Source organism: Pteropus vampyrus, unplaced genomic scaffold (assembly GCF_000151845.1).
Source record: "Pteropus vampyrus isolate Shadow unplaced genomic scaffold, Pvam_2.0 Scaffold116, whole genome shotgun sequence".
NCBI classification, from domain to species: domain Eukaryota; kingdom Metazoa; phylum Chordata; class Mammalia; order Chiroptera; family Pteropodidae; genus Pteropus; species Pteropus vampyrus.
This window is the reverse complement of record NW_011888897.1, coordinates 2,620,742-2,645,293: the sequence shown is the minus strand read 5'-3', so window position 1 is coordinate 2,645,293 and position 24,552 is coordinate 2,620,742. Positions and strand designations below refer to the sequence as shown.

Genomic DNA, 24,552 nt, shown 5'->3' with positions numbered 1-24,552 from the left:
GTGCACCTTCTCTGTGCCAAGCACTGTGAGAAGCTCTGGAAGTAAGAAAGGAGGAGGGGAAAGAAGGGAGTAGAAGAACTAATTTTTTCGACCACTTGCAATATGTCAAGCACCGAGACAAGCTCCTTAAAAACACTGTCTTCTGTAACCTACACATAAGCTCTGTGGGGAAGGCAGTCTTGATATGCTCACTTTTTAAAACTGAAAATGCAAAGTCTTAATGAGAGATAAAGAAAAATTTGGCAGTTACATAGGGATTTGAATCCCGGTTCATCTGACCCAAAGCACAAGTACTAAGCAGCTATTCGACACCGCTTGCCCCCAGTGATGCAGAGATTAGTGCCACATGATCCCAGCTTACGCACGGCTGGGAACGGTCCGACAAATCAGTAATCGCACCACAAGAACAGACTCGCTAAAATCTGGCCAGTGCACAAGCGCCCAGGAGCCCAGGCGGGCGTGAGAACAGCTCCACAAGGCTAGGACTCTTAAACTATAAGGTAAGTGTCTTAAAAATGTCAATATCTCCTTCCCCAGATTGTGACTTTCTTGGAAGCCAGGCCCTCTTCTCTGCACTGCCCTCTGTGCTACACTGAGAGGGCTAGAGCTGGGTGTGCTGGCCTCCAAATCGACAATCAACCCAGGAATGACAAAGTGGGATCTCCAAGTAGAGGGAAAATGAAGCCTTTTAGGCCAGTGTCAGACTGAGAAGTAAACCCCTTCTTTATGGTCTGTAGTGTTTCACTTAGCAAAGTGCCCCTCCAAGGTTCTTTACTGTCTCCTGGTGGCCTGGAGGACTCATAGCAGTTGTGTAAATAACACAGGCCCTTGGGGTTGAGTTCAAAAATGAAAGGCAATCAAGAGGCAATGTTCTATGGACAAACAAAAGCAGGCACACAGATGGAAAATAGGGCTCATCAGGTCTGTGCCTTCTCTTATTTGTGGCCCCTTGGGCTTAAAATTCCACTTTTTTTTTTTTCTTTTCTATCAGGACCTGCATCTTGGGAAAACTAAATCTGCCCAGAGGTGATCATTCCCACCAGTATTAAGTCCTTGGCAGCGGAAAATTTCTCCCAGGGGTCTGGGGAAGGTGACAAGGCCTCTTGTGGCTGCAGAGCTCATTCCTCTAGTATAGCAGCTGTTCTGAGAGATGCTTGCAGCCTCAATACTACCAGACCATAGGCCAATGTGCTTAGAACTGGTCACATCGGAACAGCCATAAGCAATGGAATGAGATCCTATCTTAAAGTGCTTGGAGTCGGTCAGAAGAGGGCCTACCATAACAGCCCAAGGCATAGGTGCACATTCAGAATAAACAGACTGCTCTGTCTTTATAAATACCCTAATTTGAAGTTAATTGTTCTAGAGCAGCTCTATCTTCTAATCTAAAATATTCCTAAAGGCACTCATCAAAGTGTGAGATAGAAAGACTTCAATCCAGCAATCAGGCACCAAACCCTGAGTTAGGGACTACGGAGTGGCACTGAAAAAGACAGAGTCACCATCCTCATCCTCAAGATGGAGATGAACATGCATTTGAATTATATGCAATTCAAAGAGGCCCAAAATAAAGGAATGTAGAGGAAAACAAGGGCATCACAGAGGACGCAGTAGGGGGAGAATTCACAAAGTTCCAACGTCTGAATTGGCACACCATGGATTGGCAGCTAGTGCTGGATAAATATCTTTCATGGCCTCATTTCCCTTTCCGCCAATGACTGTCCTGGGCTCATTTCCCTTTCCTCCAGTGACTGTCCTGGGCTCATTTCCCTTTCCTCCAGTGACTGTCCTTCCTTCTGTACAGTGGAATGTCCAGCTATGCACTCGCAGGCTGAATCACCTGCTGTCTCCTTCCTCTGAGGCAATGACACAGAAGAAGTTTGCCTTTATATTTCACAGGCTGCAGCTCATACAGGACGTGGGCCTCCCTAACCCAAGTCATTGGAAGGGCTGCCTTTTTATTTGCATTCAGACTTGATCTTAGTCTGTTCCTTCTGTCTTTTGCACATATCTAAGTACAATCCTGATATGCGGTGTGAGCACATTTCCTTCCAAATGTCTTCTCTTTTTTTGCTACCTCAGAATTACATTGTCTGGATTTCTTATTCTAAAATTCTGATCCCTATGATACACACTGGGATCATAGCTACCTTTTCTTTGATTAAATAAAAATATCTACATAAAAGTCCTATACATAGGCCTGACCATGCTCCACATTCCCTACTTTCATCATTGCCAAGACGGCATGAACAACTGGGCTTCCTCTTTTGCCAACCAACTTTTCTTTGTGATTCAGAATTGAGATCGAGATTTAGTTCCTCTTATTGTCTCTCCTGTATTCAAAAACATAGTCTACAAAGGAATTTAAGAGTTACTAGATGTTCCATGATGTTCTGCTTTAATAACTTCTACTTAAAGCAGATATCTTCATAATGGAAATGCCCCATCACATTTTCACAAGTTTTGAGTTCTACATTAGTAAAGCATCAGCCATAGTTCCTATTGGCCCAGGAATCTATAGTACACTCAACAATGTTTTACTTCTTTTAATCTCCTCACCTGCTCAACTGTCCTTTCGCCCTCAGTTTATTAAATTACAGACCATCGGGTACTTAATTTACCATTTACCGTCTGGGATTCTAGTTCCAGAAAAGATAAAGAAAGCACACTCTCTATGTCTTTTCTTCCAAATACAGCTATAAAACCTGAACAGAATGTATGGAGCAACTATTTGAGAATCTGAAAAGTAGATAGTAGAAGGCATAAATTTGGAATTTGAACTAACAATACACTGGTATTTTTTTCCACTCTTGTATCCCCCTCTTAGACCCAAGGCAGTCCAAAACCAAGAAGTGGGCTTCTTCAGCATGGACAGAAGGAGCCCCAGGAGAAGCCCTCTGCTTCTGGCTTGAGAACATCAAGAATGAAGAAAGAGCCACAAAAATGGTAAATATATGAGTAAATAAAATATACCATTCTTCTCTTCTTGAGTTCTTTAAAATACGTTTGACAGTTGAAAGTAAAAATTATAACATTTTCGGGTAGCTCTTTCAATTTATGTCCCTATAATATATAAGAAAATTATGACCAAGTAAGAAGGGTAAAGGGACTTATAAGGTGGTAAGGTATCTACATTCCCCTTGATTTTAAGTGGACAGTGGAAAAGTTAGTTTATCTAGTGTACTCCCTAGAGCAATCACTAATAAAACCATACAAAGAGATATACTCATAAATAAGCTCTCTAGGTGATTCTGATAATGCTCAAATTTGAGGACCAGTGGACTACAGAAAAGAAGAACTTTCAATCAAATTGAAATCCTGATTAGTATTGACTTACGACACTAAAACTCCAGCTTTCAGAGATACAGTGGTTGACTTTGGCCTAGAAAGGGCCTAAAGTGATTATGATAAAGATCAGGGGGAACCATAAGTCCTAAGCCACAAGCAAGTGAATAGACCTTTTCCTCAACCCCAGAGTGGAGTGAAAGGGCCAGCTCTTTCCCTCCTTTTTCCCACCCTGGAACAATAATCAAGGCTGGAAACTGGACACTTGCACCTTTGTGTTTTTGAGGATCACCAATGTTCTTTGTGAGGGGAGTTTAATGGGAACGGGGTTTGCTATGTAGGTCTGACCACTGGTTATAGTGGGAGAAATTCACTTGGTATTTCTGTGCCTTCCTTTTCCCCTCTTTTTAAGCTCCACCATTCTAGATGATCAGAATGAAGATGAAAACAGGAACAATGAAGATGAAGAATGCTTAATAGAACCCTAAGTGGGATGACAACTAATATTTTGTGGGGATATTACCTACCTTTAAAGAGAGCAAAGAAAGTTACAGAAATGATTCAGCTAATTCTCTCAAGTCCTTTAGGAATGAGAGAAATTATTCCTTCCAATCAATGATTTTTGGTAATTAAATCTCAAAGAAATTAAATCTCTAACTGAAATCCTAACTGGCTAGGATCTGGGTGCATAGAGAAGAGGTAGGAAGGAGAAGAAAATTCAGAAAGAGATCCCCTGAGGAAAAAATTATGATTAAAATAATCCATGATTTTAAGCTCTGAAGAAAATTTTAACTAGAGATATAAATTTAGGAGCTCTCTTAAAGATGGCAACAGAAATGTTGGAAATAAATCATCTTGAGAGTAATTGTAAAATGAAAAAAGAAGAGAACCTTGGAATGAGATTTAAAGAAGCCCAACATTTAAAAATCAGAGAGAGCAGAATAACCCAACCAAGAAAACTTAGAGGAAGTAGACAGGGAAGAAGGAAGAAAATCAGGATAGGCTGGCATCAGAGAAAAAGTGCTTCAAACAGGAAGGAATGGTCAACTGTGCTGAATGTGGCTAAAGGGTTAAGGAAGCTGTGAACAAAAAAAAAACTTCTGTTAGATGTAGCACCAGCTGACGGACCCTGGTCATCTACACAAGAGGCTTTGGGGAGATCTCAGTTGCCATCTAGGCTTCAGTCAAAGACTCAGATAAACAAATAGCAAGGCAAACAGAAGTTAGTTTGAAGTAGCTTGACTAAGAGGTGAAGAAATGGAAATAGTACATAAAAATATTTTAAAAGTCTATGAGATACTTATTATAAAGTGCGATCAAGATAATGAGGTACTGGGAGAGCCTTTTTAGTTACTAGATGGGATGCCTCCTGATTCATGAGTTGCTTAATAAAGCTAATTAGAGCTTCAGAAAAAAAAAATTGAGAGATTAGCACAAGGGTAGTCAAACAGATGAATGGAATAAATTTGAGAGCCCAAAAAGCAGATGCATACACCTGATTTATGACACGGATAATGCCACAGAGCAGTGGGGAAGCATGGTTCTATCAAGAAATGATGTTAGGTCAATTGGATATCCATGTGGGGAAAAAAATTAATCTTTAATCATACCTTATACCACACACACAGAAATCAATTTTATGTGGATTGTAAATCTAAATGTGAAGGGTAACCAATAAAGGTTCTGGAAGATATATTCATGACTTGGATAGGTAACAATTTCTTAAACACAAAAAGTACTAGTCATAAAGAAAAAGATCAATAAATTGCACTAAAAATAAAATTAAGAACCTCTATCCACCAAAAGACACAATTAAAAAGTGAAAAGGAAAACTAGAGCAGAAGATATTTGCAAAACAGATATTCAACACAGGACTTGTACCAAAAATATATGAAGAACTCCATCAAATCATTGAGGAAGAGGCAGACAACCCAGACTTTAAAATAGTGAAGAGATTTGAACAAGAACTTCACAAAAGAGAATAGAAAAAGAAAAACGAATGAAAAACTTTTCATCTCCTTAGCCATCAGAGAATGCAAATTAAAACCACACTGAGATACCACCGCACATGTACCAGAATGGCTACAATTAAAATGACTCACAATACCAAGTGTTGACAAGTATGTGGAAAAACTGGAACCCTCATAGACAACTAATGGAAAGTATAAATTGGTGCAAATACTTTGGAAACTGTTCGGTAGTGTCTACAAGTGCTAAACATATATAGACCATATGACCCAGCAACTTCACTAAGTTTTACCCATCAGAAATGCATTACCAAAGGACTTGTAAAAGAATAGTCATAGTAACATGATTCATAATAGCCTAAAACAGGAAATAAGCCTAACATCCATCAACAGTAGAATGGATAAGTTGCGGTACTTTCAAACAATGAAATAAATAGCATTATAGTAATGAATAAACCACTACTACACATGATAGTATAGATGAATCTCACCACTTAAGGCTGAGAAGAAGAAAAAAAAGCCAGACGCAGAAAATACACTATATGATTCCATTTACATAAAGTTCAAAAAGAGGCAAAAACTAGTGTGATGCTAGAAGTCAGGAAGTCACGACCTTTGGGTGGGGACCTAAATGGGGCTTCTGGAGGGCTAGAAATGTTCTATTTCCTTATCTGGGTGGCAGTTACACAAGTGTATCACTTATTGATAATTCATCAAGTTGTACACTTATAATTTCTGTGCTTTTCTGATATGTTTCGCTTCAATAAAAAGTTTATTTTTTTTAAGCCTGGCTATGAAGAGGAGTGAACAGGTCATAACTGGAGAGGTAATAGGTTGAAAGAGGGGGTTCTAAAGACAGAAAAAAGAGGAGCATGTGAAACCAACTTGTAGGTTAAGAAACTTGCTGTCTCTTGCTGAGGTGGAAGAGACTCTCGCCCGCTGTCTGCCTGAGCGGGACTCTGCAGTTCTTGCCAACACGTGGCCATGAAGAGTAGGTTCTTAGTAGACTCACTAATGAAAAAGGTCCCTTTAGATGATGCTTCCAGCTTAAAGGGCCAGCAAATAACTCTTTAGCCGTCATTTATGATCACATCTCAGAGGACTACAGACTCCATGTTATTAAGAATTCTAACAGCTTGGCGAAATAGCCCAATTGCATGACTTTCATCTTCAGAGAAGGAAACAGATGCACTTAGTGAGGTAGCAGCTACACCCCAAAATCTCATGGCCCTGCAGAACCCAAGGATCCTGAGACCCTTGGTCAGGTAAGTCTGTAGAATCCAGGGGACTAAGACAGCGGTGCAGTGTCACGGAAGGGACCTGGCTCCGAAACGAAGTCCCAGCTCCGTCTCTGAAAGGCTCCGTTTCTACAAAATGGGACTAAGAGTTTCACGGTAACTGCTACTTCACAACAGTTTTGTTAAGAGAATATATAAAAGTCTGGCATGGACTCAGGTGACCACAAATGTTAGTTCCCTTTCTCCTCCCCCCTTCCCTAGGGAAGGAAGAGGTTCTGAGAAGAGAGAAACAGCTCTGTCCTGCAAAGAGCTCCACAGACCAGGGAGGCTACAGTCTCTACGGTTCCAGACGCATGTTCTTGAGACCACGCCGTCACCTGGCGCGGTGTCTGCCAGTCTGCAGGACAGCTAATCCCTCTGCCTTTGCACAGTGGTCGTTCAGCTCGTTCACACAACTCACATGGGTTTCTGTGTTTCTATACGGTTTGGATGTGTGTGCTTTTCCTAGATCAGGCAGGGGGGTCGGTGGGGGAGGTGGGGGGGTGGGGAGACACAGCAACACAAATGTGTATGTTTGTGTTTCAAGCTGCAGCTGTTTATTTCCCCAGATGAATTTTAAAATCCCGCCAAATTCATCAGCATCTTCTAAGGAAGGCTTCTAACTAGCAACATGTTCGAAACTCAGAAGCTGTGGTGAGGTAGGAAGGAAGGGAATTGGGATGGGGGGCAGGATGCGTAAACTACGTTTCTAACCAGTTTCCTGCGCCACTCAAGTGCTGACAATCCTCAGGAGTGGCATCCAACTCACCCCCCATTCACACCCTTGGAATTCAATTTAATCTTGGTGAACCAAGAGCCCTGGGAGGCTGGAGAGGTACCACCGGGCCCAAATTCCCCTTCCAGCTCTGGTTCAAGGTAAAAAGTGAGGAAAGGTGCAGGCAGGCGGAAGACAGGGCTGTTGGGACAGGCATCATAGTCGTGGGAGGTTTAACTCTCTGTGCCTAACACTTAGTACCCATCTAGGGGGCAGAGGATGACTTAAAACGCTTTTATGAACTTCGGAAAGTTACCAAACTTCATGGGCCTCCCTCTGTAAAATGAGACATGCATTGAAGACTCTCAAAGGTCCTCTCCAACTCTGGATTTCTGAGTAATCAGGGCTTACAATAAAATAAAATAAATAAATAAAAGAAAAGAAAATAAACCCTCCCTCTTAAAAACAATGGGGAGCGGGGGGGGGGCGGGGGGCACATTCACTCTCCCTCTGCATTTAACTTGTGGCCCCTGCCATCCCGGCCCAGTCCCCTCCCTGGACAGGAAATGACCCTCCTTCCCTCGTCGCTCATCTGGCACTGGGTCACTTCATCTGCTGAGTATTTAATTAGAACTGGTGATGGCTGTTTGGAAAGAGCCAAGGCCAAGAGGGCAGGAAGGCGTCGTCTCCTTGTTCTCGGCTCAGGAGACTGAGAGAAAGCCGGACAGCTGGGACAGGTCTCAGTCTAGGTCGTCCCCCCTGCTGGCAGCACTTGATGGCTTTCCGTATTCATCAGTTCAGATGTTCTCCTGGGGAGGGCCTGGACTTCAGATTGGGTGGGGCCCCTCTCAGCAGGGGAATCAGCCATCCCCATCCCACTCCCTTCGTGCTTTGTTTTCTGAAGGCCAGAAATCCACGTTTCCACGGCGAGCAAGCCCACAGCAGCGGCTGCAAAAGGGACCTGGAGATGTTAGCAAACCCAGGCAGGAAGTAACAAGGAGCAGATTCAACCTGGAAAAATGCGGCCGTTGCATCTGGGGATAAATAATCAGAAACACAAATACTCAGGTGGGAGGGAGATGCCTGGAACAGGAAGCAGCCAGAGAGTATTTGGAGAGGAGCTTGCAATGTGATCTAGTGACAGAGAAATTGCTGGGGGATTCACGAGCTGGATGCACGGAGCTGATACCCCAACAAGAACAAGGAAGGAACAGGGGCGGGGCCAAGCAGCTGTTCTCTGCCTCCCTAGAGGCCTGGACTACGTGGACCAAGGGGTTGAGATGGTAGCAACAGAGGTTCAAGTCAGACTCTAGAAAGAACCTTGTCACTATGAAGCATAGGGAGATATTATCTGAGATGATGGAGAAGACCCTGGGAAGATGTTCGTAGGAACAGGACACAGGAAGCCTATTCCAGAGGCTGGGGCATAGACAAGATGACCTTCAGACATCTCATGCAGCCCACCAAAGAAAGTGATTCTGCAGAAAAAAAGCGAGCTGACCCGCTTATAGATGCCACTGGAGACAAGAGATGGGAGAACTCAACCAGCTGAAAACACTGAAATTTAAGATCTGGGGAAAGTCACATGATCTGTGCTGAACCGGAGACAAAGCCGAGAAAAGAGCTCTGATCTGGAGACGACCAGACTCCCTCCTCCTCAGGACCACGAGGAAGATATTTTCCAATCCTCCTATTGGCTTCATTGCCTAGGACACTGGAGCCTCAAAATGAGGCTCCCAAGACTAATCCCCATGTACAAAGACCCAGTGGGGCCAATCAAATGCATGCCACCCAACCTGTTCCTTCACCAACATATGGTTGCTCTGGAGAGACTGAGGTTAGACCTCAAGAAGAACTTCCCTCCTGAGTTTCGAGACACTGCACGAACAAGCAAAAGAGGCAATTTATATTCTCGCTTCCTCTAGGAAGTTCATAAGCTAGCTGGAGCTCAGAGGTATGCAGGAGATGCCCTCTGCGACTAAAGCATAGTGAGAGAGGTACAGGTGGGGCTCGCTTCAAACTAACTTGAGATTTGAAAGTCCAGGTTAGAAAGCAGATAAATTAGTCTGATTATTCACTTTAAAAAAAGGACTCACTATAACGAGCTACATTCATATACTTAAAATTTGATGAGAATTTTAAAAACATGTTCAATGTAGAAAGCTAGACTTCTAGCTCACACTGGGGTACTAAGGTGGATGACCTGTCCACCAGCCCAGTGATTCCAGGTGAGTCTTTCTGAGGGCCATTCAGCGTTCTGATGAGGTGTTTGATATGGGGTCTTAGCTTTTGCGCAAGCTTTCCAGAGACTGTGGAAAAAAAGAAAAAAAAAAAAAAAGCAGCTATCTTTCAAGGGGGCCTCTCCAGGTCATCTGGACAGCAGGAAGGTGTCAGAGTTCCATGCTGGTCCATGAAGCCAGGCCAGCAGAGGAACGGAAATAATTTGGATGGGAGAGTATCTCTAATTTATAGGCAGATATGCCTAGAGACCAGAAAAAGACAAATGTGCTTTAGGGATGTTTGACCCTGCGGTTAAGGAACTAGAATAGCAACTAAAAAGCTTCTGACATATGCCAGGCACTGCTCGAGGCACTTTGACATATGTTATTTCATTTAATCATTTGAGTCCTTAACCAACATTAAGTACCCACGATGCACCAGTCTTCTGTGAAACAACTCAAACAGAGAAGACTGCAGTGATGGGAGACATCATAGGATTTGCCCAAGGTTATACATCGCTTAGTGGCTGAACTGCGGTTCAGACTGAGTCTGGCCTTCCAACTTTGCTTTACATCAGAACTTCCTCCTTCAGGAAAACTTCCAGCTCTGTCCCTCTTGGTTCCAGTCATTAAAGCAAGACAGTTCAGTTCGGTGGGTGCGGACATATATATGCAGCCGAGACCTGTGCAGGCAATTTGCAATTACCCAAACCAGCAGAGTGAGTGTTAGCACAGATAAACCACAGCCCTTCAGTCCTGGAGGGAACGACATGCTGTGTTTGAGGGAGGAAGATCCCAGAACGTCTGTCTGATTCGGCTTGGCTTAGGCTAAGATTAATAACTGAATTAAGTTCCATTTCCTGAGCATCCTAACAGCAGAAGAGAATGACCCAGAATGCAAGAGGCCATGAGCAGATTAACCACTCACCTTCCACAAGTAGCCCACACATGGAATAAGCCTGCATATTTAGAGGGATCATCTTGCACGACCCCAAGAAATGGTCTGCCTTCTGTTTCCTTCATTAAACACTGACCTCTCCAAATGTGCTGACCATATCAGTGTCCTCCCCCTTCACCCTAGACCAGCATAAGCCTCTGCACACAAGGGGTGCTCCATCCCAAATGTTGTCTGGCTGTTACAGCATCAGGCACCAATGTAAGCAGCTTATGACAGCCGGGGTAAAGGAAGGAGGGACGCCTATCTGGGGCCATGGAGCAAAGGAAAGAGCCGATGCGATGTGATTTCTAGAGCCCTGTTCCATCTGCTGGTGCCCAACGCACCACCATTCACCTAAAGCTTTGATCCCTATTAAAAGTGCAATGGCAATATACAGACGATGTATTATTGAATTGTACACTTGAAACCTGTACAATTTTATTAATCAATGTCACCCATCAATAAATTTAATTTTTTAAAAAGTGCAGTGGCTGCAAAAGCATGGCTGTACTGAAGGATCTGAGTGAAAGATCAGTGCATGTGAAGGAGGTAGACTGATGGGGAAAAGCAGGCGGAGAGAGGCTGCAGAACAGGGAGGCTGAGCACACCAAGGCAAGCACCTCCTGGTCCCAGCATTGTCCCTCCTGATGCCCACAGGATCCTCCCAGCCCTGCTCCCGGGGGTAGCTGACATTCCATGCTGGCTCACTGTCCTCCCTGCTGGGGCCCCAAGGTGGCCCTGGATACCACCCTGCACCCCACACTCTCTCCAATTCTTGCAGTGTCATCTCCCAGCCTTACCCTCCTGGGAACCCCTGCCGCCTGTCACCCCTGCCTGCTGGCTCCAGATCCATCTAGCTGTCTCAGGGGCAGTCCTGAGCAGATTGGTTCTTGCCACAAACACAGCCCATGGGTAATTAAAAAGTGTCTGCAGGGATCCAGCTGTCCCCTAACCCACGGCCTCCCACTTGGGCAGATAAGAGGGAAGACGGGGTGGGCAGAACAGGGGACAAAGAGGTACGCAGAATATTCTAAAATTCAGAGGCTCCCTTTCTCCTCTCCTGAACCTGCTTTAGCTACTGACGACCCTAGTAGTGAGGGTGAGAAATCCCCCATCTCCACAGCAAGCCCAGAGGCCTTAGCCCTGGAGAGGTGAGACACTGCAGTGGCTGAGAGCACAGACTCAGGGTCTGAATCCTTTACTGGCACCAGCTGTTTGACCTTGATCAAGTTATGTAAGCTCAGTTTTCTTAGCTGCAAAATAGGGGCAGTAATGAAAACTTTAGAGCGTTGTTATAAGGATTAAATGAGTTATTCTATGTACCTAGCACAGCAGAAGTATCTGTTGTCATTACTAAGAACTTCAAAAGCAACAATAAGAGCCTCAGAAAGGGAGGGTCCAGTTTCCTGAGGCTCCTGTGACCGGAGGGAGAGAACAGGTATTCCTAGCAACACTGAAAAGGGCATTTCTGGTGACTGCACGAAAGCAGGGTCCCAGTGCCAGAGAGGCCTTCGAGACATAGCCACAGTCGTGTAGACAGTTCATCAGATACTGTCCACAGGAAACAGTTTCTGCATCTTTTTCTGGAGGATTTTGTAATTACATCACAGAGACTAGCCTGGCATCAACACAAACATAGCCAAGTCCATAACAATCCTAACCATCCTGGCTGCAGCATTTGCCCAACAGCACAGGGCTGGGGGCTCTGAAGGAAAGAAGAGAAAGAACCAAAGAATAAAGAAGGTGCAAAAACAGAAAAAAACTGCTAGTAAGCCCCAAGGCTCCACATTCCCCGAGGTCACCAAAATCCCCTCCTGAGAGGGCTCAGGTTCACCTCACAGGTCTCCTGACACACGCACGCACGCACGTACACACGCACACACGCAGACAAGCACAGACCAACACTCTCTCTGTCTCTCTGTCTCTGTCTCTGTCTCTCTCTCTGTCTCTCTCTCTCTCTCTCTCTCTCTCTGTCTCTCTCTCTCTCTCTCTCTCTCTCTCTCTCTCTCTCTCTCTCCCCTCTCCTCTCCTCCCTCCCACTTCTCCCTCTCACTTCTTCCCCTTCTTTTTGCTCCCCTCAGCCATCTCCTCAGGGTGGGCAGCTCTGAGGGGGCTGCAGATTGCTATGGTATTTTCTTCCCCGGTTGGGGAAAGAGATGGGAGAAGCAAAGGCAAAGCTTCTGCCCCATGAGAAGTAGGAATGGAGGCAGGCTCAAGTGGAGAGAAGTGGGTGGAGCTACTGAGCTGAGGTTCCAGGCTGCGGGGAGGGAGGACGGGGCTGGGGAAGGCGAGAGGGTTCCATCTTCTTTGGAAAGCTTCTTCTGCCAACCCCAGCTGGGGGATCTCTCCCTCCCTCGGAGAGTGTGTCACCTTTGCTACATTTATGCTTTGAATCAATTCAACAAATACTGTTGTCATATCTACTATGTGTCAGACCCTGCACACACACACACACACACACACACACAAAAAATCGAGTAAAACACAATCCCTGTTCTCAGTGTCAACCAATCCCAGGACAGGTGAAGCTCCAGAGGGTGTAACTGTTTTGGTAACGATGCCCAGCTACGGAATGAGGAGCATCGTATTATGGATAGATACGATGGAGCATCAAATAATATTTTTAAATAATGAAAAAGTTAGTTTCTCCAATAATCCTGCAAAGATAAAGTCTCGGTTTGATGCTAATGTATCCTTAACCTCTCTGACGCTAATTGAGCTTCTCTCTTTTTTTTTAGTTTTTTATTTTATTTTTTTTAATTGAGGTATAATTGACATATAATATGACATTAGCTTCAGGTGTAGAACATAATAAATTTCTCACAAAGAGTGAACAGGCCCCCAGCCTCGGACCTTCTGCAGCCAACTATATCCAGCCACAAATTAATGATGTTATTTTGTTTCAGGTATGGTTTATTTTTGTAGTTATTGTCCATTTGTTGGCCGGTGATATTGGTTCTCCATTTATGATAATGATATAGTATATTCTTTTCAAATAAATTTAAGTTTTAAAAGTGAGCCAATTTAGCTAAAATATTAAGCAAATAACAATAGAAATAGTAAATTCCTATGTCTAAAAGCATGAGAATAGTAAGCAGTGGTATTCAAAATCATGACCATGGTATTCAAATAACTGAAATTGTGAGACCTTTTATAAGGGAAACCCAGAAGAGAAGTAATCGGCATATATAACTGTGTGAGTGTATCATTTCCCAACTAGACAGTAAACCCTGCACCGCTTCCTTTGGGGTTGCCAAATCCACAACCAGGCACGTTCTTTAATTCGGAAAATGGGAAGGAAATTCAACTCAGCTCATAAGGAGGCTAAAAAACTAGAAAATTAAAGCAAAAGATGGACACACGGGGGAGCCAACTTGAAACCACTGGCAAAGAAGAAAACGCAAGGCCAGAAGGAACCCCACACCATTCCTGCAAAGAACTACGGAGATAGTGACACTTCGTTTTATGACATTCTACCAACTATGAAGTATTTCACCTGTGAAAGGTGCTGGCTACAGATCTCAGATAAGAAAACAGACACGGCGTGGCTAAGGGACTTGCATAAATAAAGGCACACGTCAGTGAATCCCACTCGTTCCCTCCACACACCAAGTTCTTCCTACCATATCCTGCTGCTGGGGAAATCCAGGTGATGGGCATAACTTCCACCGATAGTCACTGGTGTTCTAAATGTTCCTCTAGCGAAGCCAGGACCCCCAGGCCCCACTCGCAGACCATGGCCCGAGTTGCTCTGAAGGCATCCTCTCTGACGCCACAGGGCCCAGGGAGGGCAGCGCACGGAGACACACACAAGGCCGTAACCACGGACAGGGAGTGTGTGCGCCGGCAGTCAGCAGCAAACCTACCAGACTTTGAGGGCCCTGGGGCTTCAGCTCCAAGTTTTGGGGGCTTCCTCTGTCTGCACTTGACAAAGAAGACACAACAGAACAGCACACCCATCAAACTTCACTCTTTCTGACGTCCTGTTTCTGAAAAGGTGCTAAAACCCCACAGGTCCTCTCTGAGGCCTGGGAAGCCTCGACCCTCCAGAGGCCTGTGGAGGAGCTGAGTGTAGGTTCCCTGGACCAGAAGAGCTCCAAGACAAGGGAGAAACACAGCTTTGGCTAAAACATCCACAGCCAGACCTACCCCACCCCGCGAAACCTGGCAACAATGGATCCCCAAGCAGAAACTCAATGAGACAGTTATAAGAATATCAGCGGTCACCTAGTCCAGGCCCACACCCAACCCCCTGGAATGCTGAGCTGGACAGACAATCTAACTGCTGGCCATGGTGGGGCAGTATGAGGCAGAGGAGAGTCCCAAACCAGCACTGTTCAAGGGACAGTGAGCACATTCTAAGAGACATCAGAATGGACCCAGGGTTCCCTAGAAGCCAAAGGCCATAAATGGCAATTCCCATTTTCTGGAGAGAAAACACTTTGTTCATAGCTGAGCTCCTGGGCAAGTCAAGAGGGACGGAGGGACAGGAAGGTGGGGTCTCCATACCCTTCCACGCTGTCTACTTCAGAAGACAGTAACAGGCTCTTCTTTAGTTTCTACTGTACTGCCCCTCACAGTCATGGTGCACAGAGCTGGGAAGGCTGGGAACACATCGAGATACCGTAGCTTCTATCCGTGGCCTGGATGTAACAGGAAGCATTACCTCACCTGGAGAAAGGCCACCGCCCTGCTCAGACTCGCCAGTCCACTCGTCCTTTGTGCGTCCAGAACAAAAGTCCAAGCAGGCAGGGCCCTTGGCGACCCGCAGAAGCTGGCGGAACACCCCCAGGTGGCAGTGCTCTCTGCAGATCCTTTAACAAAGGTCCTTTAAATACCCACCAACGGACGTGCTTAACTCCAACATTCGAACTAGGAACAATTTTAGTGCGAGAACCCATATGATAGGCAACAGAAAATCACGACAAAAATTAAGTTGTGAAATTAAACATGATTGGCCAATTCTAAGTTTTCCCACTGATATTCTTTGACTTCTCACCACTTCCTTAGTCCTCGACAAGTACTTAGTGGCAGACAACAAATAGCAGCTTCCAAAGGCGAAAGAAAAAAATATGTAAGAACAATTTTACATTGAGAAAGTTATCTTTATCAATGCAATTTTTCAGTAAATTGAGTAAACTATCAGTTTTTATTTTGCCATAGACTACGTCAGTCTGAGTCATAGAAAGCCAGTACTTGCAAGGACACAGTTTGAGAATCCCTGACTATGCACAACCTTCTCCTTTTCCTGATGCGGAAGCTGACCTCCAGAAAGCAGCCAGTTGGTGGCAGAATGGGACCCAGAACCCAGGTCTTCTGACACACACGCAGCCTGATCCTCTTTCCGCTCCACTTCCTTCTCGGGTCCAAGCATACTCTAGACTGAACCACATGCTCCCAAATGCAATTAGCCATGAAGGCTCCAAGCACCAAGTAGGGGCTCGGCTGATGTCACAGCTGTGCGTAGTCAACATGCCCCATGAATCATGCCGCTGCCTCAAGACTCCTCAGGAACCTTCTCTGAGCCAGTCCATCTCCAGAGAGCAGCTTATGGGTGTCCTCACCTGGACTCCCTTCACACAGCAGCCAGGTAGGACTGCCACTCACAGCCTGGGCTTCTCCTACGTTTTGGGCGGGGGGGCGGGGGGGGGCGGCCATGGAGCCTCAGGACAGTCTGATGAAATATATGGACCCCTTCTCAGAATGTTTTCAAATGTGTCAGATAAACAGAATAACAAGGAGATCAAACATAATAGAAATATCGTTATCAAAATATTTACACATAGGTATATGATATAGCAATATACATGCTTCTCTATCGAAACATTAAATAGTGCTGGCAGCACATCTAAAAACTGTTGTCCTTTCAAAGTAGTGATGAACGTAAATGCTTTCGGAGATCTGTGCAATAACTATAATGTGAAATGAATCTATGTGTGATTCTATTGGTGACAAACTCAAAGGAATTCCTAGTAACATAGGTTTGTGCCTATACCATTAACTGAAGTAAATACTAAGTTTCAGTTAAATGTTGGTGAAAATAAAGTACAATTTTCTACCATCCAAGTAGAAAACTCTACCCTTGAATTCTATTCATAAAGCTCTCAAAATTTAAGAACTCCCAATGCTGCTATACAGCGCCAGGAGTCATCAGATGTAAGGCATTGGAGCACCCTAATGAGCTGACCAGGGATAGTAGGGAGACCCTGTCTGCAGTGTAGAGCAGGGGACACTTAAGGCTGCAGTGGCCCCAGAATCATCCTCACCAACTATAAATCACTGGATATAACCACTGGGTATCTCCAGACCTCGAGACTCAAAGAAAGACTCTGCCATGTACAATGCCTATATTAGCTAAACTTTCTAAACATACACAGTCCTCACCAGCATGTCCACTTTCGGAGGGTGAATCCTTCCTGGATACCTGATAAGAGTAGGAGACACAGCCCACTTACTTCTGCTGGGAGACCCCAAGAATCTGGGGACAGGGAGAAGGAAGGTGACTTACCAAGAGCTTCAAGGCAGAGGTAAGACTTTTCCAAGTCACCCAGACCATCTGTCACTCTCCCTTAACTCTCTTCCTATCTTTGATACTGCACTTTACATCTCATTGTGTGACTCTCTGTGGTCAAGACTGCTTTCGCTAAAAGACTACAAGGTTCTTGAAGGCAAGGACCACATCTTATTCACCTCTGTGTCATCAGGTCCTGGCCCAGGATGGGGCACCTGTAGATGCTCGATAAATGTCTGCTAAATGAGAGGCAGGAGAGAGGGACCAGAGACAGAGCCTGGAAGGTCTCTCCTGGAAGATTCTTCCCTTCTGAATATCTTTACAGTTGAAGCAACTGCCCAAGCAGTCTCTGACTGACAAAGACCTTGAACTTATCAAATGACAAACGGGGAAGGGCCTTCTTTCTCCGAGTTTGTCTCAGAGCCCGGAATATCCAGCACTGCCATAAAAAGGAATGATGAGCAGAATTGAGACTAGCTGTTCCCTGACTCTCTCTTCAACTAAATACACAGATTGATGTAAATGATCGTAGGAAGCATGAGTGATACTCAAAATATTTAACAACTAGCATAGCATTTTGTTAAATCAGAACAGGCACCAGCCATGGACCCCCTGACAGTTGTACCAAGAGTGCTGGTCAGACATCAGCCTCACAGGAGGATAATCACCGAACTACAAGGAAGACAGACCTAACAGAAGGACGTTAGCCCATCTTGACTTACGTGTTAGCACAGACTCTCTATAATCAATATTTCATTTGCTTAAGGAATTAACTAGCAGCATGAGCTTGTACGAATTACATCCTCTTGCCTTCAGTTCCTGCTCTCTGAAGAAACTGAACAAAATGTCAAGCCCTTCCAGCTCTAATATCCTACAATCCCATTTTCTTGTACCTCACACATGGCACCGGGTAAGAGAAAGCCAGCAAAACACACGGCCAGCCAAGGTGGTGCCCAAGCCAGAAGCTTTAAGCCAGGTCCACCATTAATCCTTACCCTCTACTATTAAAGAGTGGGATTCACAAATAATCAAAGTCCAGAAACTCCTTCTAGCCCCTTCTGAGGAATTCTGGAGACCACTAGAAGCCCTTGTCAATAAAGGAGACCAGACGTGAAGGTCCTGAGAAAGAGCCACACCCAGCTTCCTTCCACCTCTACTTAAGCTCTCCGCCTGCTTTTCACTCCACCCACTGCCCAATTTCTTTCAGAACCTGGACAGTGCTCATCTCCAAGGCTGGGAGGCCAAATTCCGCCCCTGGAGAGTCATTTTAAGGGACCAGGGGGAGCAGGAGTTAGGAGACCTAGTTTCAAGGCACAGCCCTGCTCCTCACCAGCCTGACAAAGCACTTAGTGTTTCCTATGACAAAGGGACAATAGCTGCTCAACACTTCAGTGGGGGGTATCCTATAAGAATATTGAATGTTACCTTTTAATTATAAACGCTTTGAAAAGGAAATAGACATTTACCTGCACTTAGAGGGCTTGACCGCCCCCCCCTCCTTGCCTCTCTCTGTATCCCCTCCCCCAGGCTGCCTCAAGGCCTCCCCTCAGAGATCAGATCCAATCAGCCCTGCTGTGACTCTGCTCTGTTCAGCTGTGCAGCCCCAGGGGCAGGGGCTGCTGGGGCTGTCTTTGTTGTGTTCCCTGAAGATCCCTTGGGGCAACAAAGAGGCAGGGGAGAAGCCCAAGGCTCCATCCAGCATGCTGCTTCAGGGTGGGGCAAGTGGGACAGGAACAAATCCAAAGCCAGAGGGAAATCATGGCATTTTCCCCAGTCATTACTGCAAGTCAACAGCGGCGTGACTGCTACCCATGCTCGTGCAGGCATAGCAGCCATCACCAAGAAACAGTATGAGCTGGGGCATCATTAAATTCCACTTTCATATTTTCCCCGCATTCGCTATAGCCTTTCCTAAGAACACAGGCGCTTATCCTATTCCGGAGGAGGAAATGACTCAATTTATAATAGAGTCAGCAGGGGTATGGGGACCCCCACTCCATAGAAAGGCACTGCTCCCCTCACTGCAGCACCCAACAACCTGCCCTCGACGCCTGAGGCAGAGCAGTGGACAAGAAGACCTCTGGGGACATTGTCACCCTAGAAACCCAAACAGCAAGGTTCTCCTAAGGATCAGGAAATTTCCCACATCCTAGTTTTCCCAGCAGGGCGAGATGTGAGAGTTTTAAGAACACAAGCTCTGGGCAGTTCAGCACAAGCTCTACACGATTAAGAGAGATGACGGCAGCCGTGGTGCCCATCTCCACGAAGGTGGCCCTCATTTTCCCAACTCGGCAGTGAGGATACAGGTCTCTCACCCATAGGTATCTCCAGTGATGTCTTTAAATGAAATTCTAATCAAATGGCCAAATGTAAGCAAACACAAAGACAAACTATGGTTTAGTCACCTGATACATACTGGATAGTCTTTAAAATATGAACATGGGCAATGTCAATACATGGAAATATGCAAACGAAATGAAAAAGTGAAACCCCAAGTGGAAGATGTGTACCCGTTATCATCCTGTCTAAAGCACACCCAGATATCAACTAGGGTCGGAAATGAACACTGCAATATTCCATCATTCTGAGTTTGGTGGATGCAAAGTTCCTTTGATCTGGAAGGCTAAGTGAATAACTTTTAATGGGTTTCTGATAAGAACCCATTTGCTTTCCATTTTTCTTGTGAAACCAGAGCCTAATGACAGCCCAGCCCAGAGGGGACAACTGAGCAGGTGGGGCCACTACACCTGCTGTCCAAAGTGCCACCAGGTGCAGTCAATCAATGTCCCCGCTCCTGTGACTTGCCAGTTCCAAGCTGCTGCTTAAGGCCAGAGGCTAAGCATCCTGACACAGAAAAGAGTTGTGCATACCCCAACAGGCCCCCAGGGAGTTGTTCCAACTCTCACAGGCTCCAGCTGATAAATCTCTAACCGCTGTTTCACACCAACATGGCATGGGGGGTGAGGGATGCAGGGAAGGATACAGAGAAGATCATGGACCACTAGCCCTGAAGGAGGTGACAATTCATTCCCAACCTCGTTGCGATGGCACGCAAGTTGGAGGCAGCCTGAATGTCCATTATCATTAGGGGAGCGACTAAATAAATTGTGGTGACTGCAAACTGCTCATCCATTAGAAAAAATGGATTAGATGCATGTGCACAATGCAAATGGTCTGAAAAATATAGTGCTGCAAGAAACAGAATGGGCTGTAAAATAGAGTGCCTTATATAAATTCAAAACGCTTACAGTGCCGAGAAACTGTCACCGCCAAGAGGCGCCTAAAGAGACATGACAACTAAATCTAATGCGATATCCAAGATAGGATCCTGGGACAGAAGAAGGACAGTAGGTGAAAAATAAGGGACTCCGAATAAAGTATGGATTTTAGTTAACGATAGTGTGTCGATATTAGTTCATTAATAGTGCCATATGTACCACATTACTGTAGAAGTTAATAATAGGGGAAACTGCCTACAGGATATATGGGGACTCTAATTTCTCTGTAAATCTAAAAGTTTTCTAAACAATAAAACACATTTTTAAAATGAAAAAGAAAAAATACATAAGGCAAGAATGACATTATACATTTCCCAGAAACACAATGCATTGGAATGGCTGCCTGTGAAGTGAGCAGGCAGCGAAGAGCCGGGGAAGCGGGTAGTCTAATCATAGCAGCATAATAGAAGAAAGGGGGGGGGGGGGGGGGGGGGGGGGGGGGGGGGTGGTGTTTAAATACGTAACGAGAGGGTCCTTATGTAGACCGATGATGATAACGCACCATGACTGATAAGTGGGATAAACTCAGATCTTTGCTTCAGAGATCCCAACATCAACAACAAAAATAAAGTTTTAGAACACAGAGAGTGAGCACTGTAAGGCAGTAGGCCATGATGGCTACGTAGTCAGGGAGGTCTGATGAGAGAAGGGGGTACAGGGGAAGCTGAGGAACCCAGAAGAGCCCACGAAGGAGTTAAGGAGGCCTTGAAGCCAAGGGTGGGGGCTGGGAAGAAGGAGCTTTTGGTGGTTACACAACAGGAACTACAACCCAGGACCCAATGGTCAGTCCCAAAGCCATCTCTGGGCCCTCCTAACTCCAAGCCAAAGCCAGGAACATCCAATAGCAACCAAAATGAAACACACTAGAGGAAGCAAAGATGGGCAGTGATACTAGCAGGACAGGACGGTTACACTGGACTTTCTGATCAACAACGAATAATTTTTTAGTACAAGTATATCCCCAACATTGCACGGGACATATGTATGTTAAAAAATTATTTGTTCTTGATCTGAAATTCAGATCTGACTAGGCATCTTGAACTTTCATCTGCTAAATCCAGCATCTCTAAGTAGTAATAATAGCAGTAACACTTATTACTATTCTAGATACTTTATTTGTCTGGTTTCATCTTCATAACAACCCAGTAAAGAATGTATTGTTATTCCCTCTTTACAGACGTGGAAACTTTGACTCAAAAGAATCAAATCACTTGTCCAAGGTCATGAGGCTAGCAGACACCAGGCCCAGGATGTAACTATCTGCATTCGAACTCTAGAGCCCACACTCTACAGCATGACGCTGCTTCCCAACTCATCCAGGGAACAAGGCCCAGGCCTCTGATCCCTGACACCTGGAGACAGGTGTGTGGACTACAGCCTCCCACAGTGCTAGTGCTAGGAGCTCCTTGTATGGCCCTCAAAACACACTACTACCTCAAGAAACCTTCCCACCAACCCCAATTGAAGGCATCAAAGTGATCTCTGGGTTTCAAAAAGTAAAAATCAGCATTCTCACAGCAAAAGAGCCCCAAGTAGCCCTAAAAGAGCACACTGTCCAAACATTGGGGGAAAGAATAATGAGAAAATGGCTCCTGGCCGAAGGGTCTGGGTCAGGAGCATATAAGTCAGCACAACGAAGGTCTGAGCCGGGCCAATGGCATCTTGCCTGGGGACAGAGAAATGAATGAATGACCTCTGGGGGTCTCTTGGGGACAATATCTTACAAACAGATTTCTGATGAGAATGGCACCCACCCCTCAGCATGACACCTCTTAAAAGAATCATAATGAGCATTTATTGAGCACCTACTCCGTACCATGCATTGTGCTGGATGTTTTCATTGCCCTGTCTAATGATGGGGCATGTAAACCTACAGTCCAGCAGAGTGTCTGTTATTTTGTAGATGAAGAACCTGAGACCCAGGGAGGTCACTTATTTATTCAACTGACACTTCTTTATTGTTTAGACTCTGTCCTAGGTGCTGGGGACATAGCAGTGAACTAACCAAAACCCCTGCCTTCATGGGGCAGGTGGCGACACAGAAAAAAAAAACAGATTAATCTCTCATGTTATTTCGGGTAGGAGGGCAAAGTGTGGTGAGGAAAAGTAAAGCAGGATCAAGGAACAGAATGATGGGACAGGGGAATTCTAGCTAGGATGTGTGGAAGGAAGTAGCATTTGAGCGGAGTGTGAAGTAAGGGATGAGCACGCACAGGTCTGGGGAAGGGCGCCCAGGGCAGAGGGGACAACCAGAGCAAAGGCCCTGAAGTGAGGGTGACCGACACACACCAAGATAAGGCCAGTGGGCTGCAGCAGGTGTGGGAGATGAGTTTGGAGAGTATGGCAAGGGCAGGTCATTTTTAAAGGACCACTGTAGTATGGAGAAAATAAATGAATAAATGCCTGGCTGGCTGGCTGGCTGGCTGGCTGGATATGTAGATAAATTTCCATGGATTCCCTTAGGCTAACTACTGACCATAAGTGAGACTATATATAGCTCACAAGCTGATAAAACGTGGCCAAAGTTTGGTTCCCAAACAATGAACTCAGTTGATTCAGTTCCCAAATAATCAACTCCCTTGGGGGGTCCCAGGCAAGCACATGCCTCAGTGAAGCAGATCCCCTATAGAGGAATTTTGATCCAAAATTCAATAGGCAAACGGGTCTTCTTCCCAAGGAAACTATTACTGAGAAAGCCACAGGATGGGGCCTGAGAACACCAGGAAGAAACGTCTTGCCTTCAGTCTCTAACTAGGCTGACCCCCACACAACAGACTGGTCAGATACCCGCACGACCTGGGATGCCCTAGGCAGAGGCACTACCTATATACCAGGACTCTTCCTCAAGTCCTTGGGCAAGAAAATCTGGTTTGCCCACCAAAAAAACAAAAGCCACCAGCCAGGACAAAACCAAAGCTCCCTGCAGGTGACACTGATCACCAAGAGCCCAGCCCTGCAGGGCCACCCAATCCCACGACCCTGCGACACCTGCCCAACCTCACCTCCAAGTCCTTCTCGAGCTCCAGCCCGGCCTCCATCAGGTTGTGCTCAAATTCCTCCCGCTGCTCCTTCCTCTCCTCCTCCAGGGCATCGAGCGGCCCCAGCTCAATGTCACCAGGGCCCCCAGCATGGGGCTCCTTGCCCATCTCCCCATTGGAGACGATGGCCAGTGCGTGGCCAGGGGAGCTGTGACTGGGGTGGGCCCCACGTTTCCGGTAGTGGTAGGCAAGCACATAGTCAACTTTCCTCTGGTTGTCATGGAAGTGCATGCGGCTCAAACGGGCCTCACCGGCATCCAGGTAGTTGTTGATGACCTGAACAGAGAGAACAGGACAGGGACGACGAGGTCTGGTAAGGAAGGAGTGAGAGACAGAGGAGGCTGACCTTGTTCTGGACCCAAAAAGGTGGACTATGCAAGCCCCTCAGGCCCAAAGTTCCCAACTGCCCCAGTGAAAGGACAGAGTGGCCTAAATTCATCTGCCACACCCAGCCCACAAAGCCCTCCACCCACCTGTCCACAGCTCGGGCATCAGTGCCTTCGCACCTGCTCTGGCATCCACGCACACATGTACGCCCGCACACACAGACTGTGCACACAGCAGCAGACCCCTGCACATCCACACCGCCTGCCTCCACGCTCGGAGCCACAGGCCCACTCCTGCACCGGCACAGTCACCTACACCCGGCCTCTCTGCACCAGCGCTCCCATGCACGTCTGTGCACACATACATGACCCAAGTACACGCCGACACACACAGCCCTCCACATACACTGTGGCCCACCCGCATGTGCCACCTCTTTGCAGATCTGCGGGCATGCCTGCAAACACACACTTACGCACACACACAAGTACTCACTGGCAGGTTCTCTGCATCCATTGGAACAAAGGCCGATTTCTGGTCACCTGGCTCACTCCCACATCCCTCCCCAAGGGGATTCACTACACACTATGCTCCACACAGGCCCACATCCTCCTCCTCCTCTCCAGCCACTGGTGAGGACCCTGCCAGAGATGGCAGCAGGGTCCTGACTCCTGCTCCTGTCCACCCCCAGAGATGGGAGGTTGAGAGAAAAAGAGGAGAAAGAACGAGGCGGAGCAGAGGAGGGACCTGCCTCCCCTTTGGGTGTTTCCCTGTTTATTACTGGTTTGATACCCAGCTGCCTCAGCAGCCACCTGAGAGGTCACCTGGGCAACCAGATGCGCCAGGCACAGGGGAGAGCCTCTAGAGCTGCCACAGCACAGGTATGGCTCCTCAGGCCTCTGGGAGGGGGCCAGGGAGTCTGCTGACCAACAGGTGGGATCACCTGGCTCCTCGCACCTCCCCCTGCCCTGGCCCCTTCTGCCCAGAAGACTCCAGCATGG

General features: G+C 46.2%; 1 protein-coding gene across 1 annotated transcript in view; it reads right to left on the bottom strand.

The window, feature by feature from the left end:
* Positions 1 to 24,067, bottom strand: part of ANO2 (anoctamin 2) — a 307,510-nt gene extending 283,443 nt beyond the window's left edge. The window contains exons 1-2 of the mRNA XM_011365894.2: positions 24,047 to 24,067; positions 23,192 to 23,503 (exon numbers count right to left, since the gene is read on the bottom strand). Of these exons, the coding sequence (XP_011364196.1) occupies positions 23,192 to 23,503; positions 24,047 to 24,067 (333 nt within the window). The remainder of the gene's footprint in view (positions 1 to 23,191; positions 23,504 to 24,046) is intronic.
* Between the last annotated feature and the right edge of the window lie 485 nt (positions 24,068 to 24,552).